Here is a 24,289-nt window from a genome sequence, read left to right as displayed (position 1 = left end):
CTATTCAAAGTTTGAGACGTTTTACTTTTTTAATCAAGACTTAAAATGATTTGCAGCTAACTTTTAAGTACCTTCTTTGAGGGCTTCACTGTGATTTTTCTCAGCATCCCCAGGACTTCTGTTGCTGTATGCATTTGGTTCTGGATGTGCTGTCAAAACACCAATTATCTGTGGGGAAACAACCTGAGGGAGATAAAAGCAGTGATTGCTATACTGTGTGCTGCATATTGTTGAAATGCAGCAGGAGTGACTCTTGGTGTAAGATGTTCTTGGCCAGCAGCATCTCTGTGCTGAGGTGACTGGTTCATTCAAAGGGCTGAAGAGACATTGCTACTCTRAATTTGTTTTCAGAAACAGGGAGTGAAATTCTGCCTTGGGCTTGAGTTTCCTAGGAGTTTTCTTCCTGCTGTAGAGATGCCAGAGGATGGATTTAAGTCCTCTGCACTTTCAATTTTTCATGTTTAAGGGCAAAGTTGTTGGAAGACAGCAGTGGACTTTAAGTATTGGAAAAGAGTGTGTGGACTTGAATACATGAGGAGAAATTATTGAAAGATCTGATTTTCCCTCGGCATTTACTAGAGTGGTCTCAAAGCAATATGTATTCTTTTCTCATCAATACCCACAGGATCACTAGGGAAGCATTTGGTCTGCTTGCACATCCAAAATTTTTACTTCATTTTCGTAGTACTGTACAGCTGTTAGGATGCCAACAATGCTAGATATTGAAAATATTACATGTCACTGGGTAGATAAGTAATTGTTTCTGACTAGTTATGCAGACATTAGAGAGTTCATTTCTACTGTGATGTGATGCAGTAAAGAAAGACTAGAGCGGGTTTGCTAGTGAGGGCCGAGRCAAGGACCACAGCTCCCATACTGCAGGGAGGCCCTGCTGTACAGGGCGTTCAGACTCACATCCAGAGTCGTGGTAAGACAGGGCTAAGGGCCAACCTGCAGTCTCAGTTTCTGGTACAGTAACACAGCCCCAGCTTCCTGTTCCTGTTTGCTCCTCTGTGTAAGTATTATGGTAAGAAGGAATTTATCCAGTCATGCTGTGACCTGAATACAAGGATAAAGGAAGTTGGAGATGTTGGCTGGATATTCCCATGTATTGTCACTTATTCAGAACCCAAAACACATGACTAATATTTCTGGCTGATGACTAAATACTCTGCAGTGATTTATTCTGAGGATTCCCACCCAGTGACACAGCAGGTCAGCTGCACTATCCGTACTTTATGCTTGAAGATTATGTGACTGACGGGTTAAAAGTGACTCTCAATTTTACTTCAATATCTGTTAATCCAGATGTTCTTATTCTTGATCCTTCTTAAATAAAGAGTTTGCTCAGACAGCATAGCCTAGTTTTAAGTGATCAGCTGAATGTCCTAGCTGCCTGGCTGCTTTTTGATGCGACTTCTATGCCAAGTGCTGGTAAACAGCATCGGTTTTGTCACTCTGCAAAATTAAGTTGTATGGCTTTTAGTTACAATATCTCTAGCTGATTTGGCCGCTTGGCTGCTACTAGAAACTTAAGCATTCATTAGCATTTCATGAGCCTTTAGACAATATCCCTATCTGTCAGTTCAGTTCTTTCCTTGACAATAGTGTTAATGATTTAAAATATTCTGCAGTGTAACCAGACAATGTCAGCTAAAATGAAAAATGCTGCATTTGCATTCCTGGTGTCATGCAAAGCCATCTCAGCAGATACTGTGCTTAGGGCAGAAAAGCTTTTTAATCCTTTATGTGGTGAGTGATGGRAACTGCTGAAATAGCCTGTGAAGAAAACAAGATGTGGAACTTCATAGGACAGCCAGAAGTATTGTGCAGAGGAGAAGGGGTGACCTAAAATATATTTTGATTTTAATAAAGCATCCCTATGCTTTAATGGATTAGCTTATAAAACACAGTACTCTGGTGCACAGATCATGTCCATTTACTCTTTGTTGCATTCATTCCTATGTCTCCACCTCTTCTGAAATAAAAAAAGATTGCTGGGTATGTGCCCTGAACAGTGTGACAAAAGAACGAGTACCAGTGAAGGTGTTAATGCAGCAATCTGACTTCATCCTCCAAAATTAWTTAAATATTTATTTTTTATGCAGCGACACAGTTAACTAAATTTGGATCTATGTTTAGATGTACAACAGGTATCTGACTTGAAGTGCTTGTGGATTTCCAGAATCTTCAAATCTCACTATCAGAGATGTGCCAGACCATCTCTGCCAACACTCTGTTTTTTTAACTGTAAACTAGAAAAGCCTTGTAGACATTTCAGTGCTACCTTCCTATCATGCTTCTGTGCTAATCTGAAGAGAGCATATGTTGACWGAGTTCAGGGAAGGAAACATTGGACAGCACCAGCTGTGAAATAGGCGCTTTAGAATAAAGCCCAGGACCACTTGTTTGCTGCGTTGGCCCATGAATGGGTGCCTGGTGGTGACTGTCTCTGGCTTGGAACCACTGGTGTGGGGTGAAAATATATGATCCAGTATATAGAGTAAAGGCTTTGTTACATGGGAGGAAGAGGAAATGTTACCATCGCATACACTGCTTCTTCAGTTTTCAGATCGGACTTTTTGCAGCTGGAAGGAATGTTTTTTGCTGTTAACAGGCTTGCTGAAATCTGTTGAACTGCATATATAAATAGAAATATAAAAGCTACATCTTAAGTTGGTGCAAATGACAGTGGTACGGTATAATGATGGTGAACTGAGAGAGAACAAGAATAAGGGAATTGAGAAGCCAACTGACTCCATGTATGGCTTTTAGGGTTGAGGGATTGAGAACTTTTTGTTTCTTTTCCTGTTTGTTTGTAATGTTACTTTCTCCCAGTAGTTCCATATTTTTTTGTTGTTGTTTTGTTCGTTTATTTTTCTTGCAGTTACTTTGTCATCAGAAATAACAAGATCTTATGTCCTTCCATAGCTCCCTGTGCATGGTGGATCTTCCTCCAATGTGAACGGTGTAGCTGAGTCGCTGCATTGCCAGAGTCCCGAAGGTAGGACACCAGCCCTCGCAAAAGCTTTGTGTATGCAGAGGTGGGAGTAGGTTTTGCAATGTTAATAGATGATTTCTCACAACCTCAAAACAACTCCAATTCTGAAATGACGGATACTTTCCTTATTGTTGGTTATTTCATTTGCTACATTGAGGCATTAAAGCTAGGAAACGATTTTTCATTTCTGTTTGTTTTTGTTAATTGTGAGCTCATTAGTTGACCTTGCTCTTCAGTAATGACGATTGGGCATTTGGGTGTTTATGAACTSGACCTGCACAATAGCAGCAGAAATGTGTTGTGACTGGAGTGGAAGTGGAGTCTTCCTCTTAGACTTCAAGCAGAAACAACAGGACAATRAGCTGATCTTACTTAACCATATTTTTTCATTCCTCAGTTCATTGAAGCAATGTTTAATTGATTTACTGACTTTAACAATTTTATATTTTATATAATATTTTATATTTAAGAATATTAAAATAAGTAGCTGTCAAATGTATTTATATTTTGCAGTTTCAGCAGTAGCTAAAGGAGCTTAAAGAAACATTTGATGCTTTTCAGAAACAAATCTTAAAGACTTGATGCCTCTGAATTGCCCCTTAATTCCTTGTATCAGTTTAGTATTTTTTTGGTATCATATTTCAGCCTACTAACTACTTATGGAATATATGGTGTAGGGACAATGTTTCTTAATTCCTTGATGAATGTTTCTACTGCTTCATGAGAGGAAATAGAAAACATCTAGAAGCTGGTTGGACATAGAGGTTGGACACAGAGAGCCTAAGTGAAGAGGAAAAAACAATTGGACTGAATTTTGTTTGTTGTTAATAAAGAAAAATATATTTTACATGGCTTCTTGTTGCTTTTACATGCATTACAAATTAATCTTATTTGCATTTTTGCTTTGTTGAGTATGGAAAAGGCATCCCAAAAGAGCTGTTTTGAGCTTAGGAATATTTAGACTAAGGACTTCTGCATTCATTGCTTTTGGAATATGTACACACAAAAGCAGTAATATTTGACCTGTATATTAAACGATGAGCCACTCTAATTAGTTGTATCTTGTTCTTTCTTATGTTTGAGGTAACAAGAAAAATTGAAACTGTGAGGAAACCAAGCTGCATTTAAATTCTGTTTGTTATTTAGGACTGTTTGATTTGTATCTGTGGAGTCCSTGGAGGATACATTATGCACTGCTGATGCTTCTCTTCAGCTCAAATTATTGACTTTTTTTTTTCAGGTTTGAATGGAAACAAGTGCTTGGGGTCATCTACCATTCTTGAGAAATACAAAGTGGGAAAGGTGATCGGTGACGGCAATTTTGCTGTAGTAAAGGAGTGCGTAGAACGGTGAGCAAAGAAAATGATCRCTAATGCTAGTTACCTGTTTTACTGGATAAAGCCCTGTGTGTTAGGATGGAGAATAAAGAACAGTTGCAAAGATAGGCCTATCTTTTGTGAGAATTAGGCACTGCTATGAGTTACTTCAGCAGAGGAATATGAGAGTAGCAGAGGAATATGGCTTTGCAATCCCGGCCATGCCCAGGTCTGCCGCTACGGTAGCTCTYGCTGCCGGCTGCAGCACTGGCACGCAGCGAGCAGCGCATCCGTGCAGGCACGGAGGCTCTGGCACTTGGCCCCGGTGACACTGACTCGCCTTTGCTTGTTCCGTGACAGTGTGCGGCGAGCAGCCAGAGTGCTCAGATCAGCCCTTCAGTATTCCACACTGTGAAATGTTCTTGGGCGTGACTTCCCAGGGAGAAGGCAGGATAGGCCAGGGCTCTTCCTCTGCACGCTTGGTCATGCCTGGCTGCTAGTTTAAACATAACAGRTGTTTTGGCTCTCACTTTGCCAGTGTATTTCTCAGAACCACCTTGTGCTACCCTTGTCAAACTAAGTTACGTCACTGTCCTAAATACTACGAGAAATCGCGAACTTGTATGCAATGACTGGGGCAAATTCAGCAAATGTCTGTAAAAACTAAAGAGGAACAGTTTGATTGTTCTAACTTTCATTAAAAGAAAGATAATTATGAATAGCGACCTCTCATCATCTCTCAGTCTTACTAGATCAGCTGTCTTTCATAAATACTTTYCCAGAGTTAATCCAGACAAAAGTCCAAAAGGGTAGGGAACTGAAGCAGAGCCTGCTGGCCTCTATACAGAAGCATCTGTGTAAAATCTATGGATTTTACGCTCCATAACTTTCTGCAGCCTTCACTGGCTTTTCTCAAGAGAATTGTTACTTGATGCACTTTATTTGTCTTCATTGCCAAGAACTATATTGGCAGGTGTGATGGTCTCACCTAATATTCCCTTCTGGCTTCTTGTGACAAGTAAGGATAATAATTTTTGATAATATCTTTCTGAAAATGTGATATACAAGAATCAATAGCTTATATTCTAAGGAATAAAGACTGAGAAGACATCTCCTAAAGTTAATAGATGAGCACATTACCATTAAAGAAAAAAAGGACTAAATATACTGAGTTATACTACTATTACTTCTCCAGACAAGTTTCTGTTTCATGTACAAGTGTTCCTCATTAGTATAGATTCCAAGATCTTGATTTTTTTTTTTTTTTTTTAGAGGCTTGAGTGAAACTGTGTAGCTGATGTCCTCACACACACACTCTAAACCTGGCCCACATGTCCTTTGTTGTGTATAAACAGAATTCATAAAAGAAAGACCTCAGGAAGCCACATTTAAATTCAAACACCTACCCATGCCTGTGGTACCATCTTTATATCTAGTGAAGCTTTACTAAATGGATGTGATGTGAAATAAATATACAGCAATAATAGCTAATAGTAACAATGAGAGACTTGTCTTTTAATTTCTCTAATTAATATATGTCCTTTCTACTACTGTAGTGCTTTACAAGCCCTAGTGGTGGAGGCAGGGTCCCATTGTGTATCAAAAGGAAGGGTGGTTTCTCTAGCAAAGGGTGCCTATGTGACTCTATAGAAAGACATGATTGAACAGATGGACACAAACACCTAAACAGAACACCAGAAACCATACGTCAGCACGGGCCAGTATGATAGCCAGGGGTAGGGGCACACAAAGTGCATGGCTGCTCTCCAGCTTTTTGTTGGGTGCTGCAGTAAAGGAGATTTGCAGGAGGGATTTGAGGACGGCTAATGAGTTAGCTTTGTGAATGCAGGGTCCTTTCTGCATGGCACAAAGGCTGAAGGCTCCCTAAGTGGGTTTTGCTGATTAGTTATTTGCAGGCTTTCAGATAATGCACTTAATATAGCACTGAAATTGCAATTCTGAATTTTACAGTATGTTCATAGTAGATTTTGTATCAGGTCTAGCGTTTTACCGCTCCCGCRTAGATAAGGTGTCAATCTGCAGGCTGGATGGGTCTGTAACTATGACAACCTGCCAGACACAGCTGCACTTGCAGAGCAGAGACCCTCTGCTGCAGCGCTTCAATAATGAACAGCTTTAATATGATGCTTTGATTCAGAACCTTTTTGTGAGATATTTTGATTAGCTGTATCTAACACACACACAAAAAAAAGAGATAGTCAAAATTAACCTTCACATTTAATAACACATCCGGTTTTTGCTTTTGTAAAAGCCTCTGGTGTTTCTATTTTATATATAGTAGTGGTACTATGATGCACAGTAGAGTCATTTAAGTACTAACACAATACAAAGCAACAGTAGCAGTAACATTTAATGACATCTTGTTGTTCTCATTAATATAAGAAATGATACCTTTTTATTTAAAGGCAAGCCATTTGTATTGCATTTCCCTCCCTCTCACTCCCCCTCCCTCCCTGCTCCCCTCAGCAAAATGGAGAACATTTGTATTGCTTAAAGGGACAAAAAGCAAATGTGAGCTTTTTCTGAGACAGTCTTACAGGATTTATTGAAAGCAGCCCTCCCATTTTATTTTGTGTAACTGCTCTTTTAAGTGTCATAGTACTTTAGATACTACCATAAGTTCCATTGATCGATTTAAAAAAAAAGATAAAATAAAGGGGCATCAGCATCCTATAATACATTTTGTAGGATTTTAGACTGGTCTCTGATTTGGTTTTACCTCTGCTGAATCTTTCCACTAGCGTATCAGTCTTTCTTCTGCTGTGGACTTGCATACGTTCTGTATATGATCTTATTTCTAAAGCCTAGTAGTTGAACAAAGCCAAGTGCAACTCTCGAGATGAACTTTGCATTTTGTATCAGAGAAGGGCAGAGTTTGGTCACAGAAGCCTGAGTTGCAGCTGGAGCTGGGGATTAATACCCAAAGTGAGCTAGCTGTGGTTGTCAGGGCAACAGCAGGCACAAATGTTGCTGAGAAAAGGAAAAACAAAATCAAGGAAGAGTTCTCTGTCAGCAGTCCCCATGGGTCAGGACTTTCTATTAGACSTGGTGCCACAAATATTTGATTGGTTTTGATTAACTAACAGTTTTCTTATTTTTCTTATTAGATGCACAGGAAAGGAGTTTGCTTTGAAGATCATAGACAAGGCTAAGTGCTGTGGAAAGGTAATGTACACCAATATGCAACAATCAGAAAAACAGCAGAAACAGGACTAGTAACAGTGGATTAGTCATAAGTGGTGGATATGTTTGGGTTTTTGGACTGTTTTCAAATATCTATTTTGACAGGGTAATTTTCCATTCAAAAAGCAAATAATAAAAGTTTTGTTAGTCTGCTGCTAGAGATCAGAGTTTAAAAAAAAAAAAGTCATCTACTTTGTTGGACTAACAAATATAAAATGCTAACACTGTCCAATAGAAACAAGATGGAAATTGCCATAGACTAACACAATGATTTTCATTTGTAATCCATGAGAGAGGAAATTTGGAGAAATGGGTGAATGGATACAATTCTCTCTCCCTCTCTCTCTCTCTCTCTCTCTCTCTCTCTCTCTCTCTCTCTCTCAAAATCCATCCCTTTCTGCCTCTAATTTTTATCTTTTTATGAGTGTGCATGCTCCTCTGACACACAGAACACAGATTTGTTTGGAAAGAAATTATCTCATTCAGTTCTTTCAGTCAAACATACCAAATAATTGAAACTCATGACCTAGTGCATCACAGAAATACTCCCTTTCCTCCTCAAAACAGACACAAACAAAGCAAACTAAAAACACCTACCAAATGTTTGGGCCAAGTGCTAAAAAGCATCTGGAATAGCTAGCAACAAATAGAATTTGTATTTTCACTGCTTTTAAAAATACCTTAAAAACGAAGTGGACTTGAGGGACATGGGGAGCAATGAATGAAGGTTTGTAGGGTTAGCTAAAGGAACATTGAGAAAGCTGCATTCGGTAGCCATCAAACTCTGGATTTGGAGCCTCTCTTTGAAAGWAGGAAATACAGAGCAGTCCCTCAAGGATGACAAAAAATGATGATGCCTTTTGATGTCGACATCCCATTTTTTTAWGCACATCATTGCACTGAAATGATTTTGGAGGCATCTCTGAGACTGAATCAGGGTTTTAATTCAAAGATAGTRTTTTTGTCAGTGAAACTGAGTAACTGGAGTGTAATTCAGAGGTCAAGATGCTAAATGTGAAGTTGTAGGAAGACATGAGAGGTCTGAATGACTTTCTCTATATGGTAAGGAGCTGCATATTACTGTAAGCTAATGCACTACCTGCTGTAATGACTTGCTTTGAGACCCTAACACAAGAATATTAATCTCTGTGGATTAAGATGTACATTAGTGCCAGGAGATGAGTGTTGTCTTTGCCTCCCCCATATCTTATATTTTCTGGATTTATTGAAAGTAGAATTTAAGAAGGGAATCTTAAAAATACAACAGTGCTAGAACTGCCTTTTGAGATTAAAGTGTTGCAATTTTTATCTGCAGAAGAATTAGCTGCTGTGGTTCCCCCTAAAGAAAACTTCAGTGTATGCAGCTTGCCGCTTTAAATGCCTCCACATTACTTGTCTGAGGCAGCTTCTTTAAGCATCATAAATTGTAGTGGTCCATATATAGATAATCCATTTTATACATCAGAATTTAGACATATTTTCTACTTATCATTCTTTGTGCTTTAAAAAACAACAACAACAACAAAAAAAAGAACTATAAAACCCCGTAGATGCCCGTTTATCTGTTTGCAGGGAGCTGTGTGTGKGGGGGGCTACGTGTGGGGTATGTGAGGGCCAAAGCAGAGGACCGATGCTGGCACCGTGTTTACTCATATTAGGGCAGCAGCAGAACTGTCCAGGAATCTTTCCAACAAAACTAAACTTGGGAATTTTGCTGCAGCTTATTCCTCTCTCACCCCCTTTCACGTGCCAACATGGGCCCCATCGTACAAGCAACCATCTGGCTAAAATATGCATGGCTTGTATGTTGCATATGCTCACTGCTAGCTAGCAGTTTATACTGGATGCGCTAAAACTTCAGTTGACTAATATATTTCCAATTAATTCCAATTAATCCTTGATATGGATTAATTATAAATTATAAAAAATAATGTATGAGTGTACACAGAAAGCTATGTTGCACTATCCAGGAGGAATGTTACAGTAAGTTTGAAAAAAATAGTATTTTAAAGTGATGATAATATTTTTACAAGTATGGGGGGATGGTTGAAAAGAACTAAGTGTGCACCTGTCAGCAGTTTGAGGATGAGTGTTGAAACAGAAGCTCAACATCATTTTGAAAACTATTTTACATAAATATTGTTGCTACTTTTAAATAAGCATCACTTAAGTCTGAATTTTATTTAAAATAATAAACCAGTTTGTTATTTGAATGAAATGATGAAAGTACCAGTATAGAAATTGTGTCTTGATCAGAATTAATGGACGTATTAAATTGAATATGTTATCTCTTCAGGCAGAAAAGGCTTTAATAAGATTCTAGTTTCTGCTTGGGCTCTTTCCTCTTTGAATTTACAGGCTTCCTGTCATAAGGCTTAGTATGCTGTGGCTGTTCACTTTTGTCTGTAGATGATATTCAGCTTTGTGCTTAACAAAACTGCTTCATGATTGTTTTTTCCTTTTCTCCAGAGCATGTTTGCTTGGAGCAGACGTGTGTTTGTTCAGAATGACAATTGATGCTCTTTCAGATTGAGGTTCAAGGTGTGACTATTTAACCAGTATATGGCGCACCGTACTGCAGTGCTCACAAAATTAGATGCACTYGTGGCATGTGATTTCTGAGTTGCCTACCACTACATACCACACCAAGTAAGCTTTTGAGCAAATAATAAATAAAAAGCAACTCTAAAAAACTTTGCCCATGTAGGGTGAATCACACTTACTTCTGGTGCTCTGCTCACAAATGCATGACTTGCATGCTACTAATTATGTGTTAAAGCTCACGCTCCAGTGAGGTGACTGGGTATCTGCCAGAACGTAAGGAAACTTTGCTTTATGCAGGGGCTGTTGCTTACTTTGCAGTGAACCTAAATGCAGTGTTTCTATTCAGGTATTTTGTAAGAGTCATACTTTCCTTTGTTCTCCAGGGTTAACCAATAAATATATATATATATTATATTCACACGCACATAGAGGTGTGTGTATAATATATATGTTTGTATAGGTATATAGGAACAATAAAATACGTAACGAAAACTTTTCCTGCATTATAATCCGTACTTTTCCTGAACATAATCCATATCCTTTTTATAAAAGTGTCAGTCATTGGAAATAAATCTGCCTCCCTAAGTAACCTAAATTAAATGAGAGGTTGGAGAGAATCACAAACACATTAACTTTTGACGAGGGTGGTAACAGTAATCCAGCTTCTGAGGTATACTTCTTRTATTAACCATATGAAAATAAAACTTGCACTTCCTGAATTGCCCTCCTGTTTGACGGTTTCGTTGGATGAAGTTCATGGGTGGTATGTGTAGGTGGTATTTTAAATTAAATTTGGTCAGTAGTACATTTGGGCTGAAATACAAATGAAAATGTATCATGTCACAGTAGCTCTCTAGCGTGCAAGTAACACAACAAACAGGGTGCTCACTACAACACTGATCAAGGGCAAGATGAATTGGGAATTTCGTGTATATTCAAAGTATCTTTTAACTGGACAGGAACACCTTATTGAAAATGAAGTGTCTATTCTGCGCCGAGTGAAGCACCCGAATATCATCATGCTGATAGAGGAAATGGACACCCCAACAGAACTGTACCTGGTGATGGAGCTGGTCAAGGTAAGAGGAAGGAGGTTCTCTCTGTGTTGGTTTGAAATCTGAGAAAAGCCTGGKAATATTAAGGCTTTGGGAGCTGTGATCTGGTAAGGTTCAGGGTCAGCCTGCACTTTGAATCATGCAAATACCATTGTCAATTAATGACAGCATTAGCATCATTCRTGTCTCTCCATTGTAACGAGAGTATTCGCACATGGATTTTAGGTAATTTAGTAAAGTGGGTGTACAGTCTAGAAAGCAGATCGGGTTTTTTCATTTTCAGCTTACATTGAGGGGGTCTAATAGTTACATGAATGTATGAAAAGAACACTTACATTGATGTCACTGATGTCTCTGCTTAATCATTTGCATGCCTAAGACACAAACTCTTTAATGAATGTATCTTATAGACATCCTAAGACACCTTTTGGCACATACTTCCTTAATCGCTGCCTCTCTTCCATGTATACTGAAATGCTCGGAATACCATCTGCAGCCCAGGCAAATCCCTCCTACAGATGTATCCAGGGAAACCACCAGACACACACATGKTTTATAATTTGCTGCAACGACGGAAATGCTGCATCAGAAATCAGTTTATATGTTATTAGGTATCCCAGGAGCATAGGGTGGCCCAAACAGACACGACATAACTGTCACACTCAGAACTGTGATGCTTTGGTGGTCCTGCCCAGCCTATTTATTTGCTATTTTTGCAATGTTTCCAATTTACAGGTTGTTTCAATTACAGATTATTTATGAAACATCAGGATTTTTATTATTTCAACTGATTTGTTTTACATTAGGATTTACATGAAATCAGGGCCTGTTTCATGCTATGCAAAGGTATTGTACTGATCAGAAGAGAAACGAATTGCATGTGCCTGGATTYCTCTAAAATCAGAGGTGGAATAGCGGGGTGTTCCCAACCGACAGAATGAAATTGAGGCCAGGGATCATCTGCGATTTGCACAAACCCAGGCACAAGAAGCCTGGAGTGCAGTTGAGAATTTAACACAGCTGACCCAATTCCCAGACTAGTACCTGGCTGACAAGGTCACCCTYGCCAAGTCCAGCTGTTGTTTCAGAGTGAGTGCTCTATTTCCTTCCGGGTGCTGAACAGCTTTTGAGCATGCCTGTTGTTTACGTGGCTTTTTGTAAAACACGGTAAGCATCTTAATTATTTTGCCTTGTAATGACTTAGCATCATCTCCTTGCTTTAGGGAGGAGATCTATTTGATGCCATCACTTCTTCTACAAAATATACCGAGCGAGATGGGAGTGCTATGGTCTACAATCTGGCCAGTGCCCTAAAATACCTTCACAGCCTCAACATTGTGCACAGAGACATCAAGCCAGAAAATCTGCTGGTAACTGCCATTTGCTTGCTCGTATTTTTTTCCTCTTTCTTTGTTCCAATTAATGCAAATGCTTGTATATAAATGTCAAGGACCTGAACAGGGACCAGCAGGAATAATAATTGAGAATAAGTATGTGCAAAATAAATCTTCCATGAGATAGCAATCACCATAGCCCAAATGAGCTGTGCTCAAACCWACCCTTAGCCTCATCTGTATTAACATTTTGATTATCACTTGGATAAGCAGGAATATTATCTCACAAAACAATGAACTCTAAAGCTATCTCAAGTACTTAATCTAGTTGGCAGGTGGGAGAGATGGTAGGTGCCTTCTTTTCCCTTTCACCCTAATAGCAGGTTATCTTTGTGCTGGCTTTCCAGGATCCCAGCCACGTAGACTCTCTACGTACGTTTATTCCATTCCAAGGGACAAGACTTTGTTCTCAGCAGAGGCATGAAGTAACTGTGTGTCTGCTGGCAAGAATTACTGTTAAGGCTGGTTTGGGAATTGCCTAGAGCGCAGTCCACAGACCAGGGTACTTGTCTCGCCTATACGTATACTGTCTAGGTGGTACCTAGATATAGTGCCTGTTGCRGGGTGCTGGACAGCGTGTGCCTTGCAGTGAGCAACGAGCTGGGACATAATCTGCCTCTCCGGAGCTGCTGTCAGCAGGAGTGCCTGTAGTTTCCATCAACACTTGATGGGCTTTTCCTAAAGCCCTCTGGTGCTTGTCAATCCTGTTAATGGCTTAATGAGGTTGTATGGAGAGTGGGAGGCATGGCTTATCCTAGATTTTGAACTATTACAAAGATAGCAGCTATAAGCTGAAAATATTTTCCAAAGAATGGTCAGTTTCTTTCATACCKCATTCCACAAAGAACCTTTAGCAGTTTAACTAAACCCTTAAGTAGATTATTGTGGGGTGGAGGAGTTTGTTTGAAAGTGTATATTTTCTATTAATAATAGCTAAGAGGAATTGAGCTGACTTGTTAATGGTATTTCACAGCTTTCTTATATGGTGTATCTAGTTCTTATGTTGCTGATTTTTAAAGTATATACATCTTTTTCAGACATTCTGCCTGTTCAAAATCAAGCAATTCATTAGCAAAAGGAGGAGTGTTTTTGTTTTCCCTTGGAAAATACAGTCAACACAACATGGCACTTCTTAAAGAAAATGAAAGTGAATTTGTTTATCAGGGCATCTCCAGACACAGTTAATCTGAAGACATTAAGTGCACTTTAGTAACTGCATCAAAGTATAACTAGGCCCAATTGTCCCTCCTTCCTAGAAAGCCCAAAGAGGTTATGCAATAGATGCAAGTCTTGCTAACTGAGATAGTTGCATGCATGTTAAGATGAAATATGAGTATCAAATGGAAATGTAAATAATTCCCATGAAGTGCTACCTCTACGTGGAAGTAATCCTTTCAAATAGGGTCATCCATTCCTTTGCCAGGCATGTGTTCAAAAACTTAAATTGTGCCAATAATAGCACACCTAAGGAGTTGTATCTAAGGGTGTGTGTGTGGGGGGAAATGTTTCCATTAATAATATATTCAGGAGAAGGAATAGATATACATATAAGGAGACGAATGGGGGAGAGAGAGAGAAAGAGAGAGAGAGAGAGAGAGAGAGAGACTGTGAGAACAAAGCAAGATTTGAGGTGTTTCCATATGATTTCCTTTGCCGATTTGATTTTATTGAGTTTTACTATTATTGATTTTATTGAGTTTTACTATTATTGTTTTTGTTATTTGCATTGTATTAGCCTTTCTTGAGCAAAGTGACAACACCCCCCCCAAAAAAAAAAAAAAAAAGGTGTCTGTAGAGCACTCGCCGCACACCCGGTGCCGTGCCGGAGCCCTGGTGGCGCTTCTGTGTAGGACCCGCTGTGGCCGTAAGGCCGCTTCCCAGTCAGCCTGGTCACTGCTGGAGCCTGAGGAGCCCAGCGCCGGCAGGGTGTTTGCTCTCTCTCTCTCTCTCTACACACACACACACACACACACACACATATATATGTGTGTATATATGTATATATACATATGTGTGTGTGTGTGTGTGTACATATACACATACATATATATACACACAATATAATGTATAATATATATACACAATATAATGCATTGTATATAAAACTTATAATTATGTATATTATAAATAATTATATAATGCTCTAACACATATATAAAATATAAATTTTAATATATTTATATATTAACTATTTTATATATTTTGTTTTGTTTATAGATTGTGTAATTATATAATACTAATATAAACTATAAAATATAGATTTAAAAATACTATATATATGTATATGTGTGTGTGTGTGTGTATATATATATATATATTATTTTTCTTAATATACTCAAGACAGATCTGTGCCTGTAGTATTTTTTCCTCTTGYTGTTTCAGGCTAAATCATGGCCTGCCCTACAGAGCCAGCAGCCGGCTGAACACTGGCTCCAGCTGCACTATGCAGGCAATTGCCACACCAGCTTTCCTCTTTCCCTAGAGCAAGCAACGAGAAACTTAACCCYAATACATAATTTAACAGCCAGCATAGCCACGGTCTCACAGATGGAATCATCTGTTGCCATCTCGTGGAGCAAACTGGGAAGAGTCGTCCCTGCTGTGCTTTCTGACAGTACTGCCCTCTTAGCACAGGTTTCATGGCTGCATTCACTTATTTAAGGGCATCTGCAAGAGTCTTTGGCCTGGGAGTGTATTTATCAATTGTCCTTTTGGCGGCGGGGCAGGGGGGGTAGTTACTGGTGTTTTACTGAGTCTCCTCCTTCAGAAGAGTGTGCTGTTTAGTTTTGAAAGCTGGTGTTACTTTTGCCTGCTCTGTTTTGTTGCCAGAGTATTCATGCTCATTCATTCAGTTAATTAGGATTGTAGAGAAKGAGCAGAAGGAGAATGTTCCCCTGTCAGGTAACACATAGCAACACGCACGATTCAATGTTAATTAGAGCCAAGACAGGGATTTTGGAGGCAGCCACCAGCGTTATCATACACCCCCCCACCCACTTCCATACCCTCAAACTTCCCCCACACACACATACAGACACCCCCCCACCCTCACACACCCCCACCTACATACACACACACACACACACACACACACACACACACACACACACACACACACACACCTCTGCCCCTGCACACACATCTACACCCCTACCTACCCACCCCTACACCCACACCCACCTACACACACACCCACGCCCCTACACATACACACTCATCCACCCACCCCTCCCCCTACACACACCCACACACTCACACGCACCTACACACCCCCCTGACACACCAGTATACACACATGCCCCTACACACATATACGCACATGCCCCTACACACTCACCTACCCCCCACATGCCCCTATACACACCCACCCCAACAGCCACCCACCTAGACACACTCAGACACGCATAGACACACATACACACACTCATCCCCCACACCCCCACAGACACACACACACATGCCTACACACGCACACCCCTCCACCCACACACCCCTACACCCCCCCACACAACTACATACACACACATGCACACTCCTACACACGCACTCTTCCTACACACACTCTCCTACACACCCCCCTATACCCACACCCCCTGCACACATACACCCACACACCCCTACAGACACACACACACACACACACACCCTACCCCCACCCACCTACATATACACCCCTACCTAAACACACACCCACCTACATACACACAAACCTAGACACACACCCATACCCCCACAGACATCCCCAGACAGACACCCCTGCACACACACACATGCAGCCATGTACACACACCCCTACACACCCACCTGCATACACACACTGACACATGCAGACACACACATGCACACACATACACACATGGACATGTACACAGACACACACAAATGCATGTACACGTACATGTACACACAGACACATGCACACACACCTGTACACGTGCAGACATGTGCACACACACACACTCATCCTTATATACGCACACACCCAGACACATGTACACACATACACACATGTCCATACACCTACCTGTACACGTGTACCTGTGTGCACACACACACGCACACAGCCGCACTCACACGCACGCACTCACATACGCTCATGCACGTTTTTCTCACACACTCTAACGCAGACCCACAGACACGCACACACAGGCAAGCACAAACCGACACACACTCATATATATGTCAAAAATAAAAGTGTCAGGTGGGCCAGGGCATATGAGGTTGTGGCCATGAGTGTCGTTTTCAGTTACTCTCTTTTTCAGCTTGGCTGGTGAAGGTCTCAGGTTTTGTGCAGGTCTCCTGCTGCTCCCGGTGGCGTGCGTCGGCTTTTCATTTATTGACATGGCACGAGACTAGGAGCAAAGCTATGTTGGGTTCAGGCAGCTGCCCACAAGGACTGGGTATTAGCCAGCTGTGAAATGTGAGGAGCGGAAAAGGACAGCTTGATTCCCAATGCTATTTCTTCAAACTACTCTGCAATATGATGCAGCTAGATATGGTATCTGGGCTCTTGCTTCTCTGGGGAAATCAATGATCTAACAACATTCTCAGATTCCTTAGTGTACTTACAACTACCCCACACAGCAAACATTTTTTTTTCCAACGTGCTTGGTTAAAAAAAAAAAAAAAATGTATATAGTGCAAAAAGGCAGGAAAATGTTTTATCCACAGATACTGTGTCCAGAACAAACACATTCCGTTTTAGCCTGTTACAAAAAGTGTTTCTATTAGTACCTTACCTTATACTTAATTGCCTACATCAAGCCCATAAGGAACCACTGGTAAATAGTCACAGAACGCCATTGCGGGGAGGGAAGTGGGCTTTCTGAAGCAGCTTCATCCTAGCTCATAAAAAGAGGGAAACATTAGAAGACCCTTCCATAAACTGCCTCCATCAAATGGTGCAAAACTATTTCAGCCTTCAAAAACTGTCCTGAGATGAAGCAGCAGTCTGGTCAGCACTTGTACAGATACTACAAGCTTGTGCTCTCCAGATATTTTTGTATAGAGATCCTAGGAGATATTTTTATTTAGATAACTACAGATGCAGGGCTCACAAAGCACCTTCTTAAAGGTCTTGGCATTGTAATGATGTCTGTGCCTCTGGAAAAAKGGCATAGAATTGGAAGATCTATTGGGTACTGATTTGCCATGCACAGAGTTTATTAGCAGGTATTACTACATGAAAGGCCTTGGTCAGAAGCTGAAGCGTGTAACTTCTTCTAACGAAGACGTATTCCAGCCAGCACTCAATGCAGTCTGCGGTGGCAGCCCCCTTTCCAGTGTAGATGCTGCTGTGGAAACAGAGTCATTCTCTGTGACTATCTTCCAAACAAATGAAAGGAAAAAAAAAATGCAGCCCTTCTGACTGTTCTGTTTGAATTTAATTTTGCTGCCTACAGGTATGTGAATATTCAGATGGCACCAAGTCGCTAAAGCTGGGAGACTTTGGGCTGGCAACTGTGGTTGAAGGCCCTCTCTACACTGTCTGTGGGACACCCACGTACGTGGCTCCAGAAATCATCGCGGAGACAGGGTGAGGATGAATAACTATGACATAGCTTTTGTGAGCAGATCCATTTAGCAGGTACTGCTCTTTAAATAACATTGTACAATTACCAAAAAACAAAACAAAACAAAACCCTGTATTTATCAAGTGATTGCATAAAAACAGACCAGTTTCTAAAACCCACAACTTTGCCCATCTTCTTTGCATTCACACAGTTGGATCTCCATCCACTCCATGCCCCCTGACTCTTGTCCTCACAGGGGCCGTCCCTAGTTTGGCCCTTCCATGCGAGGGGGCTTCTTGTGGTGTTTCCACGTTGGTTCAGTGCGTTTCAGAGCTGCAGCAAGCTCAGACAGGAGAGGGGGGCTTCAGCAGGGCCCCTCTTGACTTGGATAAAAAGTCTGAATACGGGACAGGAAAAACTATGGGGAGAAGACCTCCCCTTCCTCCTTCCTTTCTCCACTTCCCAAAGGACAGTGCCATTTCTGGCTTGCTCGCCTGAGAGGCTGCCGCGGCCTCTCGCCTGGCCTGGCAGTGTCGGCGAGGAGGGAAAGGCAGCCCCCTCCTTGGCACCCTTGCCAGGGCTCTTTGTGCATTGGGAACCCTTGATCATGGTTGGAATCCGAGCCCCTTCCGAAGACTCGGGGGAGAGCAGGTTGCCAGGAGCTGGTCATGCAGTTCTGGGCACTGTGCAGCACAAGTAACACGGTGTCTCCCTTCTGCAGCTACGGCTTAAAGGTGGACATCTGGGCCGCTGGCGTGATCACCTACATCCTGCTCTGTGGCTTTCCACCCTTTCGCAGGTGCGTGTCCCTGTACAACAAAGACAAAAATAGTGCAAAGCCAGAACAGCCCAGCGTGTCCTACCCCCTGCCTTTTTGTCCTTTTTACCTGGCCTCAGCTGTCCCTCTCCTCAGGTGTGTGGGGGGGTTCCTTTTATGGGAGCAGTGGCCTTGGGACAAGGCCCAAGGCCTCCTGCCCTCCCTCTGCCTCCTGTGGGGCCAGCTGCGCGTTCTGCCCTCCAGCGCTGCTGCGTGGACACGGCCGCCCTGACCCAGCTTACAGAGCTTGCTTGGTGCACTGCAGTCTTCCGACACTTTCTGGCAGTGCCGTACGAGCCCTGGCTCGGTAAGCATGGTCCCTGCTGCTGCGTGCCACAGTGCCAGGAGCGATACGCTTCGCTCCTGGGAAGCTTCTCTGCTTGAGAAAAAGAAGCAATTAGCACACTTCTTTAAGGCATTCTCATCTGAATTGCTAAAGGTAGGCATGCATATGCTGTTAGTGTGCTCTTATTAGTGATATTAAATGCAGGTATAATTATCCCAAGCAAGTGGTTTCATCTGTTTGTTTTGTTCCCCTCTCTTCACCCCCAGTAAAAATCATGAGACTTAATAAAAATATTCTGGGGAAAATATAGTATAAATCATCAGCAGCAGAGGAGGGGTATCTGTCTTCTGGTTGTAGTTAATTCATAATCAATACTAAAATATCTTCTAAAGGATACAGTATCCCATTCAAAGCAATTGCAATTAGTGGAGAGGTGACGACTATACAGCATTAACTAGGATCAGGTCCTTAACCAGGTTTAATATTTGATACAAACCAAGCCAAGAGGCAAATTATTCAGTACAGAAATAGCCTAATTAGCAGGTATCATTTCACTACCTTTCCCCCCCAACCATTTCTTGCCATGGCTGATCCTTGGCAGCCAGGTAGGCGAGTGGGTGCCTTCTGAATCTCCTTTCCTATCCGTGGTGGCTGGGCAGCCTCTGTCCCAGGGCAGCCCTTTCACCTGCACTATCTTTCTGGTCTCATTTCTGCTGTGTGCACCACTACAGCAAAGACATCTCAAAAGGGCTACCGTTATATAAGCTTGCAAATTATGCATTTACAGTGGTTGACATGATGGCATGATTTTTGCTGCATCTCAAAATTAAATTTAATACTTGTGTGACAGGCGTCTTTTTTTTTTTTTTTAATTACTATTTTTCTGCAGTGAAAACAACCTTCAGGAGGACCTCTTTGATCAAATACTTGTTGGGAAGCTGGAATTTCCTTCTCCATACTGGGATAATATCACTGATTCAGCTAAGGTACAGATGTTGTCTAGTCTGGAAAAGTGTTTCTGACAAGCCACTGAAAAGACTGTGCCCTACTGGAGATGCACTCTCTCAATTTGCCTTTTAAATTAGCTTAACTGTGCTTGATGAAAGCCCAGGTTTTGCAGCCCTCCTGTCATGTTGCTGTCTGAATGAGTAAGTGTAGCAGAAAGCTGACTGCACCCAGAGAACAGCACATGTTGGTCAGTTTACTTAATGATGGACTGTTACAATAAGTTCAATGCTTCAGCAGTAAAATAAGTGTCTCTCTCAATTTTCCCTCCTAGCACTCTTTTAAAAGAAAAATTATTGCCATGTGGGTGGAATGTAATGGACCTTATTTGTTATAATTTCACACATGAGCTAGTTGTTATTAGAACTTTCCAAGAAGGGCAGCCAACTTGACTGCCACTGTTAATGGTTCTGGCTGGTACTATCATCAACTCCCTTTCTGTGTAAAATGAGCAAATGTGTAGGGATACAGATTCTAAATTTTAAGCCCTCTCTTCTCATTTAACGCAGTCACGTCCTCTGAATGATTTTTTTTTTTGTGAGGATTATCAATCTATTTGGCAATCTTTCCCAGGCAGCAGCCATCTTGCACGCCTCAAACTTGTGTTGTGAATAGACAGGACTGGAGTGTGTCATTTTTGAAACGAGAGGTAACCTTTCCATTCAGACTTGCAGACTATAATTTAGCTGGCCTAGAAACCTCTCGGCTACCAATGCAGTTATCCAGTTGAAAAAACACTTTTCCAGAGACTGAAGAGACATCACCATGAAATGCCTTTGAGTAAGAACAGTTACATGAATATGAATACTCACTATGAAAACTGACAGTTTGGGAGTGATGGCAGGATTTTCAGCTGGAAGAATTGAGCTCTAGTAACTTGTTCATTCAGCAGAGAGAAATGTTTGTCTTTCCAGGCCTGTAGGAGCAGGAGCTACACCAATAAATAGTGGCCGGTTGCAGGCAGGTTTGCTGCCGTAGGGCAAGAAACCTGAATGAACAAACACACAAAGGAAGCAAATCCAAACTTCACTGACTGCTCAGCATAAACGACCTCGCAAGGTTTACCCCACATCTGGGCAGCCTCGGCCCGCCGTTAACCAAAGGGCCAAGGAATCATTCGGTGAAGGGGAGGACATTGCTCAGGTGCATCCAAAACGTGACAAAAGCCACAATCATCCACTTAAACATGGTAGGGATTTAAACATATACTTAAAATTAAGCACTTTTCCCCTATATACTTATTCGTAGACCAGTCAATCCTTAGCTAGTGAAGTAAGACACTCTATTCATCTGGAAGAACCCTGAAAGGAAGATGGTTTTTAAATTATTTAAGTGGTTTCTTGAATTTCTAAAACTGCAGGAGCTCCTCTGCCTTGTGCCCGTAGTGCGCTGTGCTCCGCTGCCTGCTGGCGCCTGGGGAGGAGCTCGGCCAGCCCAGCTCTGCCTGCGGCCCCTCGGTAGCGCGTGCCCCAACACCTCCTCTTGGCCTCTCCAAACACCTGCTGAAACACCAGTACAGGACACCACGTATAGGCATGTACATATACACGCATACACTGCCCACCAGACCATAAAACCTAGACTTGGTCCTCCCGAGGTCACACTGGAGTTCCGGTATCAGGGTGGGCTCATTTTCCACCTAGGGTGTAGGAAGATTCCATAGTGGCTGCTAGAAGAGCTCAGTGAAGGGGTAGAGATTTAAAAAACAACACTTTTCCATTTGAATGTCCTTCCCCACTCTCCTCATGTTCTTATGTGTCTTTTTTTAGGAGTTAATTAGCCTGATGCTGCACGTGAACGCGGAAGCCCGATATACAGCAGCACAGATCCTAAGCCATCCCTGGGTGTCAGTGAGTAAATGCTAAAACAACCACAACAAACAGTAACAACCAAAAAAGCACTCTGGTAAAAAACTGGGCACCATTGTTACTATTTCAAGTTCAGCCCAGAAAACACTCATCTCAGAGTACGTGTACAGAAGGACTCTTGTGCATGTTGGCATCTTACTTGCTACAGTGCCACTTAAGACATTACAATGCCCTGTTTTTCTGAGGTATTCCAACCTTCACAAGAAGAACAAAATGAGCAAAATAACCAAATAAAGTATGTAACTTAATGTGGTGGTTTTGTCATGAATATTCGCTGTTGCCTCACAGGTCTTCATCTTTTCTGACACTAGCAATGGCGAAAGCCGAAGTGCATGATTGCTTACTGATTTAAAATCAGGTTACTGTTAATTGATATTAGGTTTACATGTAAATAGTCAATATGTATTTCCACACTCATTTTAAGAGAGGGAATGAATAAGCTCTGTGGCGTTCCCTTCAGTAAGAGAAGACAACTGTAACACGTGGGTGTCCGTGCTCCTCTCAAACATGTTTATGGCGCTGTGTACTGTTTCCACACCTCTGGGACATGGTGGGCCATTTAAAATGCTGAGATAAGTAAGTAAAGTCAAATAATTATGCTTTTTGTTTGCAACATGATAGTTTTGCCTGGATCAAATACGTGGCATCACATTTAATGGGCCAAGTTAACAGATTAGGATTTTACACGGTCACATGGCATTTTAAGATGTTTTCATGTAGAAACTATAGTTTTCATGCAGAAAACTATGTTTGCCATGCTCCTTTCATCTATAATTTGTCTTAATCCATCTGAACTGCATCACACCTAGGAGAGGGCATTGGGTTTTAAGTTGCTTAGCTGAACACTTAATTCACATTAAAAAGCAGAAAGTACCACAGGATTATTGAAAGCTTTTCATTTGCTTGGTTATTTTTAAGCACAAGTTTTCTTTTCCTTTTAACCTGAGTATTGCCTATCTTCTTACACAGGATGATGCATCCCAGGAGAATAATATGCAAGCTGAAGTAACAGGTAAACTGAAGCAGCACTTTAATAATACCCTGCCCAAGCAAAACAACACATCCGCTGGAGTGTCTGTCATCATGGTAAGAGAAAGCAGCAGTTTTAGATACTGGCCTTATACTGTGTGTATTGTTCTAACAGTGCTTTATGAGCATCTGTGGTGCAAGAATAGCAAAAGCAAAGCTAGAATAGTGTCTAATTCGAGTCCATATCTGTGTATAGTGCACGCTGTGGCATCATTGCTCAGGAGCAGCCAAGGTGCTCGTGGTGCGCAAGCTAAGCCGTAAAACAAGCTTTTGGATCCCTAGAAACACTAAGTAGCTGTATGTTGAAACCCAGCTCATTTAACCATGTGGTATCATTCATTTTAAACCTCATTTGAATGGTAACGACCCATCTACTTGTAGGAAGTTCCCCTCAGCAACATCCCCTCTCCCCCACATTATTACATCTGGTTCATTTGATCTGTTGTCGAACACGATGCTTATGAGTAAACAGGCTCATATTCTGAAGCTTCTTTTTATCAATAGCATTGCTTACCTTGTTAATTTGGTCCCAGTCCAGCTTCTACCAGGTGCTCTTTGTTTCCTGACGGGAGACTTCCTTCAAAACAGGAGAAGGGATCCCGGTGAGCTAGAGCTGAACCCACACAGACAGTGCTGCTCAGCAGTGCCCTTTTAGCTGAGCGCTCCCTTCTGCACAGAATGTGCAGCAGCCCTGGAGAGCCAGCTGCCCCACTTGTCTCGTGCAGCACTAGGTACTCTCCAAGTTCATCCCTGATGTTAACACAGAATTGTTAGCACTGTCTGTAAGTAGGTAAATGTAAACCATGTTCTGCATATGTACATAGGCTTTAGCAAATAGTTCCAGATGAACAGTGCATGTGAATTAAACAGGGACAAGATTTACAAGCAAGAACGATAGCAAAAAGGGAAGTCAGAAAACTGATTTCAGGTTGATGGTGCTGTTTACATTTCATTTGACAGTTTGACTTGACAGTTTGAGAGGGACTTCAGAGCTTCATTCTTTATACTGTTGAGACTATGGATAAGCCTGAAACTGAAACCTGGTATAAAATACAGTATATGTAATAAGAGCAATTTTAATTCTAACTCTTGGCCCCTCTCCAACTTGCATGCCACTTAAGCTTATCTCAAATCTCTGACACAGTAAAGCTTCTGCCTTCTTACTGGTGTGGGGTTTTTTTTCCATACTGCTATGCCTTCAGCCAGTAAAGTACTTCAGCCAGTTCAAAATACTTAACTAAGGTTTTTTTTTTTTTT

General features: G+C 41.5%; 1 protein-coding gene and 1 long non-coding RNA gene across 3 annotated transcripts in view; one reads left to right on the top strand and one right to left on the bottom strand.

The window, feature by feature from the left end:
• The window catches only part of DCLK2 (doublecortin like kinase 2), a 65,288-nt gene extending 41,115 nt beyond the window's left edge, over window positions 1–24,173 (top strand). Inside the window, exons 7-17 of one of the 2 annotated variants that reach the window (XM_026042620.1) lie at window positions 2,932–3,004; window positions 4,242–4,350; window positions 7,446–7,503; window positions 11,025–11,144; window positions 12,344–12,490; window positions 17,917–18,050; window positions 18,749–18,826; window positions 20,020–20,116; window positions 21,905–21,985; window positions 22,973–23,089; window positions 23,993–24,173. In XM_026042620.1, the coding sequence (XP_025898405.1) occupies window positions 2,932–3,004; window positions 4,242–4,350; window positions 7,446–7,503; window positions 11,025–11,144; window positions 12,344–12,490; window positions 17,917–18,050; window positions 18,749–18,826; window positions 20,020–20,116; window positions 21,905–21,985; window positions 22,973–23,089; window positions 23,993–24,010 (1,032 nt within the window). In that variant the 3' untranslated portion in view covers window positions 24,011–24,173. The remainder of the gene's footprint in view (window positions 1–2,931; window positions 3,005–4,241; window positions 4,351–7,445; window positions 7,504–11,024; window positions 11,145–12,343; window positions 12,491–17,916; window positions 18,051–18,748; window positions 18,827–20,019; window positions 20,117–21,904; window positions 21,986–22,972; window positions 23,090–23,992) is intronic. The other variant, XM_026042621.1, reaches the window with a different exon arrangement.
• Window positions 19,092–23,608, bottom strand: LOC112950147. The gene is made up of 3 exons (XR_003249963.1): window positions 23,547–23,608; window positions 20,948–21,123; window positions 19,092–19,220 (listed from the first exon to the last, which is right to left on the bottom strand). It is a non-coding gene; the product is annotated as an uncharacterized LOC112950147 (long non-coding RNA).
• Window positions 24,174–24,289: the final 116 nt, after the last annotated feature.

The sequence above is a fragment of the Nothoprocta perdicaria genome, unplaced genomic scaffold (genome assembly GCF_003342845.1).
Source record: "Nothoprocta perdicaria isolate Ctin4 unplaced genomic scaffold, notPer1 scaffold_31, whole genome shotgun sequence".
Classification (NCBI taxonomy): Eukaryota; Metazoa; Chordata; class Aves; order Tinamiformes; family Tinamidae; genus Nothoprocta; species Nothoprocta perdicaria.
Note: the sequence above shows the minus strand (reverse complement) of the source record. Positions and strands in the feature narration are given on the sequence as shown.